The sequence below is a fragment of the Aulonocara sp. 'chitande type north' Nkhata Bay genome, linkage group LG3, assembly GCF_057382095.1.
Source record: "Aulonocara sp. 'chitande type north' Nkhata Bay isolate Kocher_YH1m ecotype deep benthic linkage group LG3, A_spYH_male_GT1.1, whole genome shotgun sequence".
Taxonomy (NCBI): Eukaryota; Metazoa; Chordata; class Actinopteri; order Cichliformes; family Cichlidae; genus Aulonocara; species Aulonocara sp. 'chitande type north' Nkhata Bay.
Genome location: NC_141346.1, coordinates 26,518,098 through 26,534,560, shown reverse-complemented (window position 1 = coordinate 26,534,560; position 16,463 = coordinate 26,518,098). Strand labels below are relative to the sequence as shown.

Here is a 16,463-nt window from a genome sequence, read left to right as displayed (position 1 = left end):
AAAATGGATTTGTTAAACATAGACAGGGTTTTCATAATGTAAGACGAGTCCTCAACATTCTTCATAATCAGAGTGAGCAGGAAGATACAGCCATTCTTTCGCTTGACGCGGAGAAGGCCTTTGATAGAATTGAACGGTCATATCTCTTTGATGTCATTGTTAGATTTGGGTTTGGAAATTTATTTCTGCATTGGATCAAGCTATTACACTGTCAGTCTGTTGCTCAGGTTCAGACAAATGAGATAATTTTTGTACCATTTGACATTAAAAGAGGGTGCCCGCAGGGTTCACCTTTATCTCCACTTTTATTCCTTTTAGCTATTGAACCGCTGGCAATAGGTGTTAGAACCAGCGGACAGATACAAGGTGTTAGGATTGGTAGAAAGGAGCATAGAATTGCTTTATTTGCTGATGATGTCATATTATTTTTAAAGCAACTAAAAACTTCTGTGCCTGCTATAAAGGATTTAATAGACCAGTTTGGGGCCTTCTCAGGGTATAAAGTTAATGTAACAAAATCATCATTAATGTTACTTAAACAAGGGTATAATCAAAACGTAAGTCAGAATATATCTGGCTTTACTGTTAATTCTGAACTCACTTATCTAGGTATTAAAATAGCTCCTTCATTAAAAGATGTGGTGGTACTTAACTATAATACAATTCTACAGAAAATTTCCAAAGATTTGGAGCGTTGGATAAGTTTACCACTATCTATTATTGGAAGGATAAGTGTTCTTAAAATGAATGTATTACCTAAACTGTTGTATATGTTTCAAAATGTCCCACTGGCTCCTCCTGCTGGATTGTTTACTAAATTAGCATCATTAGTCAGAGAGTTTATCTGGAACAAAAAGCATCCCTGCATTCGCTTGTCTTTGTTGTATCTTCCCTTTGACACAGGGGGGTTGAAATGCCCCAATTTTTACTGGTACTATCTGGCTATTCAATTAAGGACAATAATGTTTTATTTTTCATCCCAAAATACCCCGTCATGGGTGAGGATGGAAGCAAATTCTCTTAAAATGCCATTAAATTTGTAGAAATGTTGCTATTACAAGTGTATTCTAAAAATCTTAAACTAACAGCCCATCAAATTAAGTGTATGGATTATTGTACATTACAGGCAAAACGTATGATTGCATTAAATTGGTAAACATCAGATCCTCCTGCTATTGGTGCTTGGATAAATTCTTTGGCACAGTGTATGGCAATGGAAAGGATAACGTACTTTCTCAAAAACAAGTTAACATATTTTGATGAAATTTGGATGCCATTTAAAAACTTTATAAAAGAAGTAAACATCGGACAACTCATGTAGGAGTGTGGATGAGGAGAAAATTGTTTAGTATGTGCTAGCTATTTCTATTGTCTACTTTTTTTTCTCTCTCCTTTCTTTTTTTTGTTTCCTTGAATATGTATAAATGCCACATATTGTACAAATGTATACATATTATATGTGGGGCTTTTTTGTTTTTGTTTTTTAAAAAATTATTTTGTTGTTTGGAAGAGAGCAGGGTGGGAGGTGAGGGCGGGGGAAAAGGGTTCCTATTACAGCAGCATATTATTGGGAAAACAAACCTTTGTATGTTGTTGCAAAAGCAATAAAATTTATATTTAAAAAAAAAGTCTAAATAAAAAAAAATAGGTGTAAAATATTAGTAAGCTTATACAGCAATAATAATACTATATTAGGTAACTGAATTTGAACAAAATAAGGAGAGATGCCACTTACTTTTGTAAAAAAAATAAAACAAAATAACAATAATAAATAATTCTGACACATATAAAAAAAGTGTTTAAAAGCTGTTCTGTTTATTTAGAAAAGAAACGTCCACTTCATATGGTGTCAGGGTCCTGGGACTGGGCGACCCAGGATCCCTGAGCAGTCATGTATTATATTATTATTATTATTATTGCTGTGTATTTTGGTGTTGCTCCCCCTTCCCTGTGCTTGTGTATATGTGTGTGTGGGTGGCTGAGCACTTGTTTATAGGCGGCGTCAGGCCTGGAGGGTGTGGCCCTGCAAGGGGACTGGCCACACCCGAAGCCACACACCTGCTGCTGATAAGGCCTCGTCGGGGGAGCTACTTAAGAGTCTTGGAGCTCCCACCGACGCGGGATCATTCCTTGAGACTCCACGTTAGTCGTCCCATTGAATTGAGTTAATGTGTGTAAGTGTATGCCCGCGGTTATTTGTGTCCTGACGGCTGCGTCTATTGTTTCCCGCAGGAGGAGCGTGGAAGGCACGAAGAGCAGCGAGCACCGGGGGGTGCTGACACGGGAGCGGAGAGCACAGAGACACGAACTATTCACGCAGAGACACGACACGGGAGTCTGGGAGAACACGGGGATTTATTGTTGTTTTTGTTCCACTCTGTAAATAAACACACTGTTTATACATAGAGCACCGCGCCTGGGTCCTCCTTTCCCCACACCTTCCACGGTGTGCCATGCCGCACCGTGACAGAATGATCCCGCCACTTATGGACCCAGCGGTCTCCGAGGAGAGGCTCAGGAGGGAAATTATGGATGAAGTGTACCACCTATGTGAGGTGTGGTGGGAGAAGCCAGCGGAAGGTTTGCGTCGCGCCGTGGAGAGGCGGCTGCAGGAGATGCTTTTTAAATTCCCCTGGCTGGTGGGCTCCCTTAATGCGGTGGTCCTGGACTTTCTACTTTCCACCCTCCACCTCCACTCTCCTCCTCAGGCTGCCCACCAGCTCGGACAGCTGGTGGATTCACTGCCTGAGACGCCGGCCCCGACGTCTACACGGAAACGACGTTCGCGCCGCCAGCGTTCCTCACCGCAGCCACATCCACGGTCATCTCAAGAGCCGGCTGTGGTGAGTAGTACGGACAATTTTCCATTTCCCTCACCATCTGTGTTTGTGTCTGCAGTGGACGAGCTGACAGCGCAGGTAACATCACCTCGGTCAGAGGTCTTCACACCACTCGCTGCTTCACCATCTGCGGTTGTGGCGCTGTCGTCATCTCATCCGCATGCGGTCATCCCTCAGCCATCTTCTCCACCAGCGGCAGCCTCCATTCCACTACCCACTCCAGCAGCCCTGTCCGGAGGGGGCAACCTCACACGCGTCCAACGCCTGATGGACTGGGTAACTCACACCACCAACGCAAGGGCAAGAGTGGTGGGGTTAAATGCCATCGAGGCAATCCTGGAGGGAAACCCCTACCTCGGCCAGCTCAAGGGAGTTTCCGCCTGCCTTGGCACCCTGCGTAAAGCCCGGGGGGTGGTGCAAGCTCGGGAAACCTCAGACTTCGTCCAGCTGCAGCAGGAGCTCAGCATGCCCGAGCAGGAGCTCAGCGAGCCGGAGGAGCTCGGCATGCCCGAGCAGGAGCTCAGCGAGCCGGAGGAGCCCGCACCGCCAGCTGAGGAGCTCAGCGAGCCGGAGGAGCTCGGCATGCCCGAGCAGGAGCTCAGCGAGCCGGAGGAGCTCGCACCGTCAGCTGAGGCGCTCAGCGAGCCGGAGGAGCTCAGCATGCCCGAGCAGGAGCTCAGCGAGCCGGAGGAGCCCGCACCGTCAGCTGAGGAGCTCAGCGAGCCGGAGGAGCCCGCACCGTCAGCTGAGGAGCTCAGCGAGCCGGAGGAGCTCGCACCGTCAGCTGAGGAGCTCAGCGAGCCGGAGGAGCTCGGCATGCCCGAGCAGGAGCTCAGTGAGCCGGAGGAGCCCGCATCGCCAGCTGTGGAGCTCAGCGAGCCGGAGGGGGAGCTCTCGCTGCCGGCCGAGGAGGAGCTCTCGCTGCCGGCCGAGGAGGAGCTCTCGCTGCCGGCCGAGGATGTCAGCAGACCGGAGGGACCTCCACGTCTAGCGCGGCCTCCTCGCCGTCCACGTCCGGTGCGTCCACGTCAGCGATCGGCGCGTCAGGGACCTGTTGCCACGCCTCGCTGTTGCTCACCGGAGCAGCGACGTTGCCATCGGACCCGTGGCAGGCCGCCGGAGGGGCAGCGCCGCCGCCACCGGACCCGTGGCAGGCCACCGGAACCGTTCCACCGCCACCGGACCCGTGGCAGGCCGCCGGAGGAGCAGCGCCGCCGCCACCGGACCCGTGGCAGGCCCCCTGAACTGTTTTGCTGCTGCCGCCGGACCCGGGGCCGTCCGCCGGAGCTGCTACGTCGCCGCCGTTTGGCTCGAGGTAGGCCCCCTGAACTCTCTTGTTGTGTTGATGGGCCGCCTGTGACTGTTTGTGGCGTCTTTTCGTTTTCTTTTTGCACTGCTGCGGGATGCGCGGTCTGACTCTGAGACTGTGGACTGGGTCGGTTTGTTGTTTTGTTGTTTTTGCTTGTTTTGGTTCTGGCCCTCCGTCCTGGTTCCCCCCGCCGCCCGCCCTGGGTTGGTTGTGCTGTTTTTTGTTTTGGTTTTGGGGTCGTCGGGAGCCTTAGAGGGGGGGTACTGTCAGGGTCCTGGGACTGGGCGACCCAGGATCCCTGAGCAGTCATGTATTATATTATTATTATTATTATTATTGCTGTGTATTTTGGTGTTGCTCCCCCCAGGGCCGTTGCTAGCCATTTGGGTGCCCTAAGCACAAATGCTTTATGGTGCCCCCCCCCCCCCCCCCCAGGGGGTTAGGGTTAGGGTTAGCCCATAGCCCCGTCCCCCAGGGCATGGAGGAGATCCAGGCCCCAGACAACCAGAGGCCCCAGAGTGCGAGAGCCCAAGGAGGACCACCGGAGGGGCATCCGTGCCACCTACATGGGAAGGGCTGAGGATCCCCAGACGAGGCGTCAAACCTCTGACTCAAACCAGCAATCTGAACACAACAACAAAAGCAGCAGTGATCAACCTGGCATGGGTTTAAGCAGCCATGCAACACTTACAACAAGCAAACCAAAAGATGTTGAACTGGTTTTAACTCAGCAGACTGACTGCACTGATAAGAGCTTTCAGCAGAGCACCACTGCTGCAGGAAACATGGTGGTGGTTTTAGACAAATGCACGTTGGTTCCTGAGCTAAAAGTGTTTGGCAGTGGCGACACCCTCACAAGTCATAGCGAAAACAGACATGTCGGTCTTCATCAAGATGATGTGACAATCACAGATTTGGAAGAAGAGAAAGGGGATGAATTGCAAGTTGATAAGGTGCATAATAATTGCCAACTGATTGTAAATCCAAAACAATCTGATGAGCAAGTCTGTGAGCTCAGCTCTTCTTCAACACCAAGAGAGGGCGATGGGGGGCAAGAGGATAAGGTGGTTGTATGGTGTGTGACGGGTGTGTGCGAGGCTACACGTGACACACAAAGCACCTATGCAGAAACTGAAAAAGATCAGCATAAGAGTGACAACCAAGGAGGAAACAAACAAACTTCCTCTGCTTTAGCCAATGACATGCCTTCAGAACCTCAACCGGCCAATGAAAAACCAGTGCCTGTACCCATCAGCAGCCAACCAGTGCCTGTCCCCCGCTGTGTTAACACATCACTGCTTGTTTCTTCCTCTGTGTGGCGCCTGAAAGAACCTCCAACACCTAATGTAGTGCCTGCTCTCACAGCAGATGCTTCTGAGAAAGATAAAGAACTGGAGGAAGAAGCAGAAGTGTCCACCAACAGGAACAGTGATGGAGTGACCGTCTCAAAACAATCAACAGAAGAGAAAAGCAAAAACAACATGGCATCTAAAGACTCAACCAGTAAAACTGCAAAAGCAGCTTCTTCCACCAAAGTAAAAGCAGAACCAGCAACTCCATCTAAACTACCCAGCAAGAGCCTTCCTACGTCTAAAGTCCAAACTAATGGGAAGAAACCTACCCCAAACACTATCTCTGCATCTGGCAAATCCAAATCTATCCGGACCCTCACAACCTCCGAGAACAAGGACATGAGGAGGGTTGTGCCAATAACCAGGACCAACAGAAGTCCATCCAGAATCAAACATACAGAGAAGAATCGAGGCTCCTCCAGCACCGCAGTGCCCACCAGTCTGACTCCCTCAAAACGAAGCAGTGCTTCCCCTCGACGAGTAGCGAGGCCTGCAAATGCTCCTTCATCCCGACAATCTGGGATCCCCAAGACTTTGGATCCAAAGGACTCAAAGAACCAGAATGTTTCAGGTACTCAGCCATCTGCCCGAGAACAGAACAAGGACTTTCAAGGAAAGATGTCCAGCCAAAAGCCCTTAATGAAACCTAAAGCCCAGCAGGAGGAGAAGATCTGTCGCTCCACACTGCGGGCACTCTCTCAGGGTGGAAGAAGTGGAGCAGGAGGCAGCGTCAGTGCTCCTGCCACTCCTTTGCGCAAAGCCACTAGCTCTTCATCATCTGTGTTTCCGGGTTTTGCACGGAGCACAGCCTCTTCCTCTTTCAGACGTACTCACACCAACCTTGCTGTTCCTGCTGCTTCCCACTCCCCCAACATTGGGTCAGACCCCTCCCCCAAACCTTCTTCCAAGACCTCCTCCCCTGTTACCCCATCCAGCACCTCCTTGCCTATTACGCTATCAAGATCACTAAGAGTCCATGCGTCAGCAAGATCCTCAGATGTCCAAAAACTCTCCCCCTCCTCACAGAGGAAGTCTCAGAGCGTCAAATCATCTCCTCGTGCATCGCGCCACGACTTGCTGGCTCCCCCTAAAGGCCACAGACGGAATGACAGTGACAGTGACAAGTCCGCTCATTCTCAGGACTCGGTCTTGCCCACAAGGCCGCGCTGGAGATAAACTCTTGGTTGTTTTGTTTTGAGTGAATGCGTGTGTGAATGGGTGGATGACTGGATATGTAAAGCGCTTTGGGGTCCTTAGGGACTAGTAAAGTATAAATATGTATAAATACAGGCCATTTTTACCATTTTGAGGATTTTTTCCTAATCACTCCTCCTTCAGGAAAGTCAGGAGATACACTCCATTATGAAATGTAGATACCTTTTAAAATGTTCAAGTTTAATTTGAGTAACAAAGGAAGATACAATGAGATTGTCTCGTGTGGATTTAAATCTTGTTTGTTACCTTGTTTGTTTGTTATTATAAGGTTTAAGTGCAGCGGAGCTGAAAAGTTCACTACGTTTTCTTTGTACTATATTGTCCTTGTAATGTACTTTAAACAACCACAGAGGGGAAAAACAACTTGTTTTCAAGGTATATTTGTATTCTTTCTAAATCTATTAATTGAGAGTACATTCCAAGATTAATGACAATAATGACCTCTCCTCACGACCTCAGGAAAGCCGATGTCTTATCAGAAATCACAGACCTTTTTGTTTTGGTCAGAGTGAAGCTCTGAGATCTCTGGATGAGTCGGGAAATGACTACAGCCTGTGACGTGATTGCTAACAAGCTTTCAGTCAAAACCACACTAACACTAGCAGTTCTGAATAATTTGGTGGCCGTAGCCATGACTTGATCTCTCCTATTAGGCCTACAGACACTTGAGTCAGTCTGTGCGTTAATCCACAGACTAAAGGCTCCTACTATGAGAGTAAGGGGTACGCCGTATTGTATGAAAGAAACTATTACAACCAACATACAAACTGCAAAGTTAAACACTGAATTGAAAGGAGGGGAGCTAAAAGAGGCAAACAGAGTGAATAAAATCTAATTTCATTTTATTTGTACTCCCTTTGATTTATTCCTGTGGTACTTTTTTCCTTTTTGAAAGAGAAATATCTGCAGCTATAAAGATGTACATCTTTGGAGTATCCTGAAAATTCTGCAGTTTTTAAAGGTCATGTGACTGAATGCCTTTTCGATTCACAAGCACCTTTAACTGCACGAACCGTGCAGCAGAATCTCTTTAATCCAGGCTGGACTTATATAGAAATAATAATATTACTAATTGTGTTTTTATAAAGCCTGACATAACTAATCTTTGAGAGCGGTGGTGTCTGTTTAAAAAACACGATCAGTTTAAACAAGGAGATATTTATAACTCTGATTAAAAACAGACACTTTCTGTCTGACTTGGAAAATTCAAGTTGTGTTTTCATATGAGGACATTTTTATGTTTATCTGTCTTTATTTATGTATGTATGTAATGTTTCCCTACTAATTAATAAAGCATTGTTCCTCAGTCACTCTGCGCACTTCATTCAAAGACTGTATTGCACTTTTTCCTGCCAGAAGACAATGTTTTAATTGAAATAGACTGAAATATCTCGCTTCAAGTGGATGAATGTCTGGAAACATTCACTTTAAAACCAAGCACATTTGAAACTATATCCACATTTCCTATTCTTACAGCTGCATTTTGTATCTAATCTTGAGCAGAACCTCTTTGTGTCTGCACCTCTCATTAATTCTGGTCTTGTATCATATTTAAAACAGAGAAACTAAAGCAGTCGAGACCATCATCAATCTCAAAATCATCCATTTTTATAGTTCTTAGAGTTCAAGAAACAAGCACAAATGTGTTTTTGCTTCTAGGTTTTCTGTAGTGATGTAACAACGCTGAAGCTAAAGTAACTGTAGTGATTTGTGTAGAGGAAAACGTCTCTGTGGCAACATCACTGCCAACGTGTTCATCTTGAATGTGTTATTAGAGTTAAAAAAAACCTTTACAAGTATCTTTGATTTCTTTAAACACTGTAATAAGAATTGTGCTTTCAGGCGTTACTGCTGTTCTCTGAATATTTGTCAAGTCTAAAACCTTCTCTGTAACCCCTACAGATGGCTGTGTGTAGAAAATCCCAGTAGTTTCTGAAATACTCAGAGCAGCCTGTGTAATACCAACAACCAAACCTGTTAAACTTCTTTTCCATATCTACGTCCATAAATGCGTGGAGCTACTGCTATGTGATTGGCTAATTAAATATTTGCATTGGTGAGCAGTTGTACAGGTTTACCTAATATAATCTTTCATTATCTCGTTTACAAACCCATCAATCTACATCATGTGTGTCAAACCCGAGGCCTGCGGGCCACATCTGGCCCAACGTATATTTATATCCGGCCCGCGAGATCATTTCTATATAGATTCAGAGTCGACTGCAGAGGTGCCCATTGTGTCCCAGTCAAACAGTGCTCAGCAGTTATTAGGTAAGATGACGTCTTTCTGTAGTTCATTATTCTAACAAGCAAAAAGTATTAAAGTGATGTTTACGTTGTGTATTTCAGACGGTGAGATGCAGAACCTGCAGGCCACAGGAGAAATGTAGTTTTCTGTAGTTGTTCAGTATCTAGAGGATACGTGTCAAACTCGAGGCCCGTGGGCCACATCCAGCCCAGCGTACATTTATATGCCTGCAAGATCCTTTTTATATAGATTCATTCATTCATATTGTTATTCATGGCTCGGCAAAATGAAGCACTAATGAGACAAAAGCTACAGATTCAATAATTCAGAGTGTCAATCAAGTCCAGTTTCTGTTCTGTGTCAGGGTCAGGGTCTGCGACCCATCTTTTTGATTTCTTTTTATAGTTTTTTCTTCTCTCCCATGATAATGAACATATGTTAAGTTCTGGTGTTGATCATCATTTAGGTTTTAGCTGAGTTTCATCATGGTTTAGATTTTCTTCTATGCCCTTGTCTGTTCTTGTTCACAGCATTATGCGGTCTGTCTTTTACTTTCAGTATGCTTGTGTTTAAGTCTCCCTTGTTGGTTCGTCAAGCTTGCTGTGTGTGTGCGTGTTTTAGTGTCACTTTCCCTGTGGTGTCTGCTGTTTCCTCATGTGTTTCCACTTTCCCTAATCTCCTTTGTGTGTATTTAGTCTGTGTGCCTTCTTTCTTTGTCGGATCGTCTGTGTTACCTCCTTCCATGTAGTCATAGTTCTCATACAGAAAGTAGAAGAGCTAGTGTTAGGGTTAACTGTAACGGTAACCCAGATATTGGCAAATGTGAGCTTGAGTAGAAATACGGTCGGGTTTGTGAGATGACCACTGATTTAAGAACACAGTCGTGTGAAAGAAGCAAATACTTTATAGCATACTGTCTTGCTGTGGATAAAAGTACAGACATGATGGACATTACACAGCTGGCCATCTTCATCCATGAACTGAACTCCAATATGCCCGTTTCAGAGGAAATATTGGACATTAAATCGATGCAACGACAGGAAAAGACATGTTTGAAAACTTATGACGGTTATTAGAAGTTATTCTTTATTCTAAGTGTATTTATTCTGAAACAATATTCCTGTCTGTTTTTATTCATATTTATGTTCAAAAAACATTGTTTTAGTGTTTTCAATAAATGCTTACCCTGTTTGGCCCTCAACCTAAAGTGTGCTTTGAGTTTTGGCCCCCTGTACAATTAAGTTTGACACCTCTGATCTAGAGCAGCTGCATCCTTCACAGCCTTTGTGATACGGACTCTCCCTGGTGACCAGAAACAAGAGTCCTTCACCAGTCCTGTAAACCAATTGCAAATAATTTTGGATCCACCTCCACCCGAAAATCAACAACTGCAAAGCATAGCATACTGGGGGGCAAGCAAAAAGAAGTCAACTAGTACTGCATTGCCAGTGGCACATATTCAGACTTCAGTGGCAAAAGCACCATTTTCCATTTTAATTCATCAACTAATACAACATGCATGTGTTTAGACAGATTTGAAAGAAACAACAAGGCATGTTTAGTCCAGCGGGAAGCTGAAAGGGCATTACAGTTTTCAAAGACCTGACACGGTGCTTTGACAACTTGGCAATCATGTCAAATATTTGTCACTATAAGAACTTCCCCCCCTACATTACACAAGATAAAACTTTATTAATCTCTCGGGTGGGTTCCTCTGCGAAATTCTGTAAAGCTCGGCCCCCAAACAGGGACTTGAACCCTGGACCCTTAGATTAAAAGTCTGATGCTCTAGCGACTGAGCTATCCAGGCTCAATAATTGCTTATTAATGTAATAGTCTGAGTCTGCAATGTGTAAGCAGCCATAGTCAGCCAAGTCATAATGAAAGCAACAAACAACTCATGTTTTGATGAAACTGCAAACCCTCCTGGTCAATAATCACATAAGCTGTACATGCAGGAAGCAAAGACTGATAAAGGAGCAGGCACAACATTCAGACAAATCCAAGACATAATGAAATGAACCACAATAACTGTGTGTGCATAAATCAGGTGTCAGTGAACACGTAACGATCACAGATCTTTAGAACCACAGCCAGATAACATTTTTCCCCAAATAAATGTGTAGATTTTAGCTAAATATATATTATAGAATCAGCACCATGGGCATTTCAGATGTCACACAGGTGGTTGGTTGTTACACTCTGGAAATGTGAGTGTTATGGACCCTCTGTGTGTGCGTGGGGTTAAAATGATGCCACCTTAAAATGAAACTGAGAATAATTAACACGAAAATGTTGTATCGAAAGGGGAAAAAATGAAACTGAAAAAAAGGTGAATTGAAACCGTAAAATGTGCGAATAAATTTATTTTCTATTATTAACTAAGTTTTGAAACCTACATCTTTGTGTCTTTTTTGCTTACATCTTTTTTTCCAATTTCAGTTTGCTGGCAATGTTGCTGTACAAATGAGTATTACGGCCACATTAAGAAAAACTATTATAGATAACATTGAAAATAAAGTTTCAATTTTGAGATTAAAATCGTAATTCAATTGAGAAAAAAGTCCAGATGTGGAGATTACAGTTGTTTCAAGACAAACTGCAACAGTTGCTGTACCCTCTGAGTTAATGTAATTGTGCTTCCGTTTAGTCTCCATGCAGGAAATGATTTCTCTTTTAGCACACAAACACAGTGTGGTGATCAGCAATAGGTGAAAAGATGGTGTGGAAAGCTGCATCTCATCAAAAAAACACACCAAATGAAATCGAGGGTTACAGCATGAGGAAGGAAGTAATGAAGTACAAATACTTTGTTACTGTAATGATGTCACCGTTCACTGAGGACTCACACGCAGGACTCTTCACTTTGAGGAGAAATAGTTTATTACACCAGGTATGTGTACAGACAGTGCAGGGAATTGTGCTATATACAAGTGTGACGGGGTCCAGGCTCCAGGAACTCCAAGGTGGGGAGGACAGGGAAAGCTTCTCTTCGCTCACTCACTGCTCGCTATAGCCACTCTCCAATCATTCACAACTAAGGATCTGCTCCGGGAAAACAGGGCCACGTCCAGGGGAACTAAACACAGAGTGTACACATTAGAATGAAGGCACAGAAATAGCAAGAGTCTAATGCTAAGAGACCTTTAGGAGACCTTCATTACTTTAGGTTTAACACCTTTAAGGGGAGTTATTATTTTGTCACTGCGAGCCTCAAATCAAACTGCTTTGAGATTAAACAGTAACACATGAAATTCATTCCTGTTGGTGTATTAATCACCAGCAATATCACAGAAAAAGAAATAAAAGTGGCAAAACTATGTGTCATAGTCAGGGCTTAAAGTGTTTCCTTTTTCTTGCTTTTGGCCCAACGACTGATTGTAAAGCTCACATGTAAGTCTTCATGTTTTTAAATCACATATTGGTTCTGTACATGTGACATTATGTTTTTTCATATCCTGAAACGTGCTGCTAAACAAACTGAGGCACTGTGCTATTTAAAGGTTGCAGGTTAGTGCAGGATAAACAGGTTAGTTTGCTGCAGAACAGTGTGTGACTGCTGCACAGTGGCTGTGGTTTGCTCAGAGTTTGGTTACATCAAGTGTAGCAGAGATGAATTTGCAGTTAAGATTCACTGAATTTCACCTTCATACCAGCTGAATAGTGTCTAATAAAAAGAGCATAAACAGTTTACTGTCAGTGTAGAGGATGGAAAGCAGTTCAACTCATAAAACATCTGCTGACATCTGGTTGAATTCACTTGTGTAAATCCACAAAGAGCAGCAGGTCAGCTGATCACAGCCTGTCCATTCAGAAAATCTACTGGAGCTCTCAGCAGTAATTATACTGAGTCGTGAATGTTTTCCCCACACTGAGCTGTTGCAACTGATTTTAGGGTTCCTCCACCTGCTGAATCCACTTTAACCCCTGACTGCCCATTTTCCTGTTTAGAGACAAAGTGACCTTCTACTATGTAGGCAACAAAAAATAGAGCCTTTTTCCTAGTGTAAGTCCAGAAACTCACCTCAGACATGTTGTTCTTTTCCTCACTCCACCGCAATCCTGGAGAAACGCCCCTCTCTGTAGCTTTGCTTCAGCATTTAATAGTGAGTGAGTCCTGCTCCCATGTCATTCCCTCCATGTCTCGCCTCGACCTTCATGATCCCTGCTATAAATCAAGTTTTCATTCAAATCAAACAAACATGTACTGAGTCAGCTTTTGGCTCCAAGAGGAAGATGAGGTGATGAAGAAGAGAGCGTTCAGTGGAAAAAGGCCAGTGAGTTCATGTAAATGCTGCTTCTGCTGTAAGAATCAGACCTAAAAGTGAACAAATGCTCCATGATTCTCATTTCTATCCATCATCTTGAACACTGACTATAAATGTGTTCACTTCATTATTGTGTGATTTGGCTTCTTCACGTGTCTCCTTCAGTGCAAATAAAGGACTGTTAGAGTGTGTGCTGTGTGTTTGTCTGAAGCATGACAATCCTTTCCAACAAGTGTTTCCAGCTGTTTGTCTCCACTCTGCACTTTAGTCTTTCTTCCTGTCATGTCTGTGTTTGTCCACCAGGTGTCTCCCTCAGCTCATTTTCTCCAAATCAGAAGCTTCAGATTTGTGGAGACGCTCTGCCTGCCAGACACAGCTCAGGGCAAAGAAACATGTCTATCCTCCACAATATACAGGCCTGTGTTATTTAGTTCAACAGTCCCCAACCTTTTTGTGTGTCACCGACCGGCTATTAAGGTGTTGTTGATAAATACAACAAAATAAAACCAGTATCGGTACAAAAAATGTTTTCTTCTCTTGCTGCCTGGTCTGTCTGGGGCCCGGGGGTTGGGGAACACTGATTTGGTTTTTTATATTTAAATGTATAAATAAGTGAGTGTGATCAAGCTTTTCATCTCAAAAGGACATTAAATGTCATCACTGTAGATACAATAATAATAATAATAATGATAATATAATATCAAAAACCTCAAGGATTAATTTTTTTGTTGCATTTTAAAAGTTCAAAGCTCAAAGACATTAAGTTTACAGTCATATATGATCAAGAAAACCAACAATCTTCACATTTCAGAAACTGGAACCAGCTTTAAATGTGACTAAAATAATGATAAAACAATCAATTCTCTAATCATTGACTAACTGATGAATCACTGCAGCTCCAATATATTGTTGCATTTGACAACCCACTACAGCAACTACAGAATAAAAGCACTAACCAGACTGATGACAGATTTCAAACATGCTGAATATGAAGAGTAGTATCATTTAAACTCACATGATTATCAGCCATAAGAACAAATTCAGATTTATATTGATGTAAGGTATATAAATGTAAGTACAGTTTGAATCAGTGCAATATTATTTTCACACATCAATGGACCACTGAACTTCTCAGCTTCTAAAATGTAAAGCCTCATTTAGAAACTACACAAGTACATATAATGGTCAGGGATCAACATGAACCTGTCTTCTCTATTTGACTTTAATCAACTCTGCAGTGTCTCCATTATACAACCCAAGACAAAGTCCAGTATAGAGCGGCTGAGTGAATGTGGTCTGGACTCTGTGGAGGAGAGTCATGGTTTCAGAGACGCTGTAGAAAGACAGAATACCTGCTCTGTGATCCAGGTACACTCCTACTCTGGAGGACCGAGGACCTGAGAGGACAGTTCGGACTTTGTTGTGCCAAAATTTATAACTGTTTGTGTCACAATGTAATGCCCAAGATTTGTCATTGTATCCAAATAAACATTCATTGCCCCCCCCTGCTCTGCTGATATTCTTGTATGCGACTGCAACACCAACTCCTCCCCCTCTCCACTCCACCTCCCAGTAACAACGTCCAGTCAGACTCTCTCTACTCAGGACCTGATAATAATCAGTGAATCTGTCTGGATGATGATAATAAGACTGTTTGAACATCATCAATGTTACTTTTCTGTTCCCTTCAGATAATAACAGACGTGTGTGAGTTGTGTTTGGATCCAGTGTGATTTCATGTGAATATTTTAAGAATCCAGCTCTGGTCTTTGGCTCTGCTGGTGACAGTAAAACATCCTCTTCAGTGACTGTCAGTGAGATGTTTGTCCATTCCTCTCTCAGAATGTCCTGTAGTTTATCTCTGGTCTCTGACACAGCTGCTGTCACATCCTCAAAGTAGCTCAGAGGACGAATATTGATGCTGGATGAGTGTGTAGACTCACTGAGTGCTGACAGTGAGGGGTAGTTGTGTAGAAACTGGTTGTGATCCTCTGTGTGTGAGAGCTGCTCCAGCTCGCCGTCTTTCCTCTTCAGCTCAGCGATCTCCTGCTCCAGCTTCTCCTGAAGCTCTTTGACTCGACTCACTTCAGTTTCCTGCTGGGATCTGACCTGCTGCTTCACATCAGAGCTTCTTTTCTTGAGGAGACGGATCAGCTCAGTGAACATCTTCTCACTGTCCTCCACTGCTTTATCAGCAGAGCCATTGATGGCCTCCACCTCCTGTTGAAGCAGCTTCACATCTTTCTCTCGCTCCTGGATTCTCTGCTGGATGTTTAGTCGTCTCACCTCGAGCTCCTTCTGCTTCTCAGTCCTTTCTGCTGCAGCTGGGACTGTTTCATGGCCTTTATGTTCATCCATTGTGCAGAGATAACAGATACTCTGCTGATCAGTACGACAGAAAATCTTCATCACCTCATCATGACGAGAGCAGATGTTCTCCTGGAGCTTCTTGGAGGGGGCCACCAGCTTGTGTTTCTTTAACGGAGCTGCATCATAGTGAGGTTGGAGGTGTTTCTCACAGTAAGAGGCCGGACAAGATAAACAGGACTTGATGGCTTTCAGCTTCCTCCCAGTGCAGACATCACAGGCCACATCTTCAGGTCCAGCATAGCAGTGATCAGCTGGAGCAGCTTGGAGTCCAGTCTTCTTCAGCTGCTCCACTAAAGCTGCTAACATGGTGTTTTTCTCCAGGACAGGCCTCGGTGTGAACGTCTTCCTGCACTGAGGGCAGCTGTGGATTCCCTTCCTGTCCTCTTCATCCCAGAAACTTTTAATACAGTTCCTGCAGTAGCTGTGTCCACAGGCTGTAGTCACCGGATCCTTCAGTAGATCCAAACAGATGGAACAAGAGAAGGTTTCTCGGTCCAGCTGAACTCCTTTCTGCGCCATTTCTCCTCTCAGTGTCAGTGACTGTGTGAGTTTCACTTCCTTATAACTGAAACTAGTCTGAGCTCTGATCTCAACAACATGTTTCTGCAGTGAATGGAGCCTGTCAGCTCTTACACGTCACCACATGTTGGTTACACCCATCTTCAAACTGCAGATCTGAAGGGGAGGGAACGAGGAAACACGTGGACAGAGAGGAGGTGCTGTGTTTAAGAGCAGGAAGAAGAGGGAGGGTTATCAGGCTGTGCTTCACTCCAGGAAGAGGAGCAGTTTGAGAGCGACACTGTGTGTTTAACCCTTTTATTTACTGCTCACTTCAACTTAAGCTTGTTAACACTTTCTTCT

The 16,463-nt window shown here is 44.3% G+C and overlaps 3 protein-coding genes across 3 annotated transcripts; 2 read left to right on the top strand and 1 right to left on the bottom strand.

The window, feature by feature from the left end:
* Positions 1–1,851: 1,851 nt before the first annotated feature.
* LOC147334871 (uncharacterized) lies at positions 1,852–4,388 on the top strand. The gene is made up of 2 exons (XM_086286877.1): positions 1,852–2,142; positions 2,233–4,388. The coding sequence occupies exon 2, from the start codon at positions 2,454–2,456 to the stop codon at positions 4,254–4,256; it is 1,803 nt and encodes a 600-aa protein (XP_086143003.1). The 5' UTR covers positions 1,852–2,142; positions 2,233–2,453; the 3' UTR covers positions 4,257–4,388.
* A 327-nt stretch (positions 4,389–4,715) lies between these two features.
* On the top strand, positions 4,716–7,992 carry LOC147334870 (uncharacterized). Its single transcript, XM_086286010.1, has one exon. The coding sequence runs from the start codon at positions 4,716–4,718 to the stop codon at positions 6,675–6,677; it is 1,962 nt and encodes a 653-aa protein (XP_086142136.1). The 3' UTR covers positions 6,678–7,992.
* A 3,847-nt stretch (positions 7,993–11,839) lies between these two features.
* LOC147334869 (tripartite motif-containing protein 16-like) lies at positions 11,840–16,136 on the bottom strand. Its single transcript, XM_086286875.1, has 2 exons — positions 12,989–16,136; positions 11,840–12,043 (listed from the first exon to the last, which is right to left on the bottom strand). The coding sequence occupies exon 1, from the start codon at positions 16,119–16,121 to the stop codon at positions 14,445–14,447; it is 1,677 nt and encodes a 558-aa protein (XP_086143001.1). The 5' UTR covers positions 16,122–16,136; the 3' UTR covers positions 11,840–12,043; positions 12,989–14,444.
* Between the last annotated feature and the right edge of the window lie 327 nt (positions 16,137–16,463).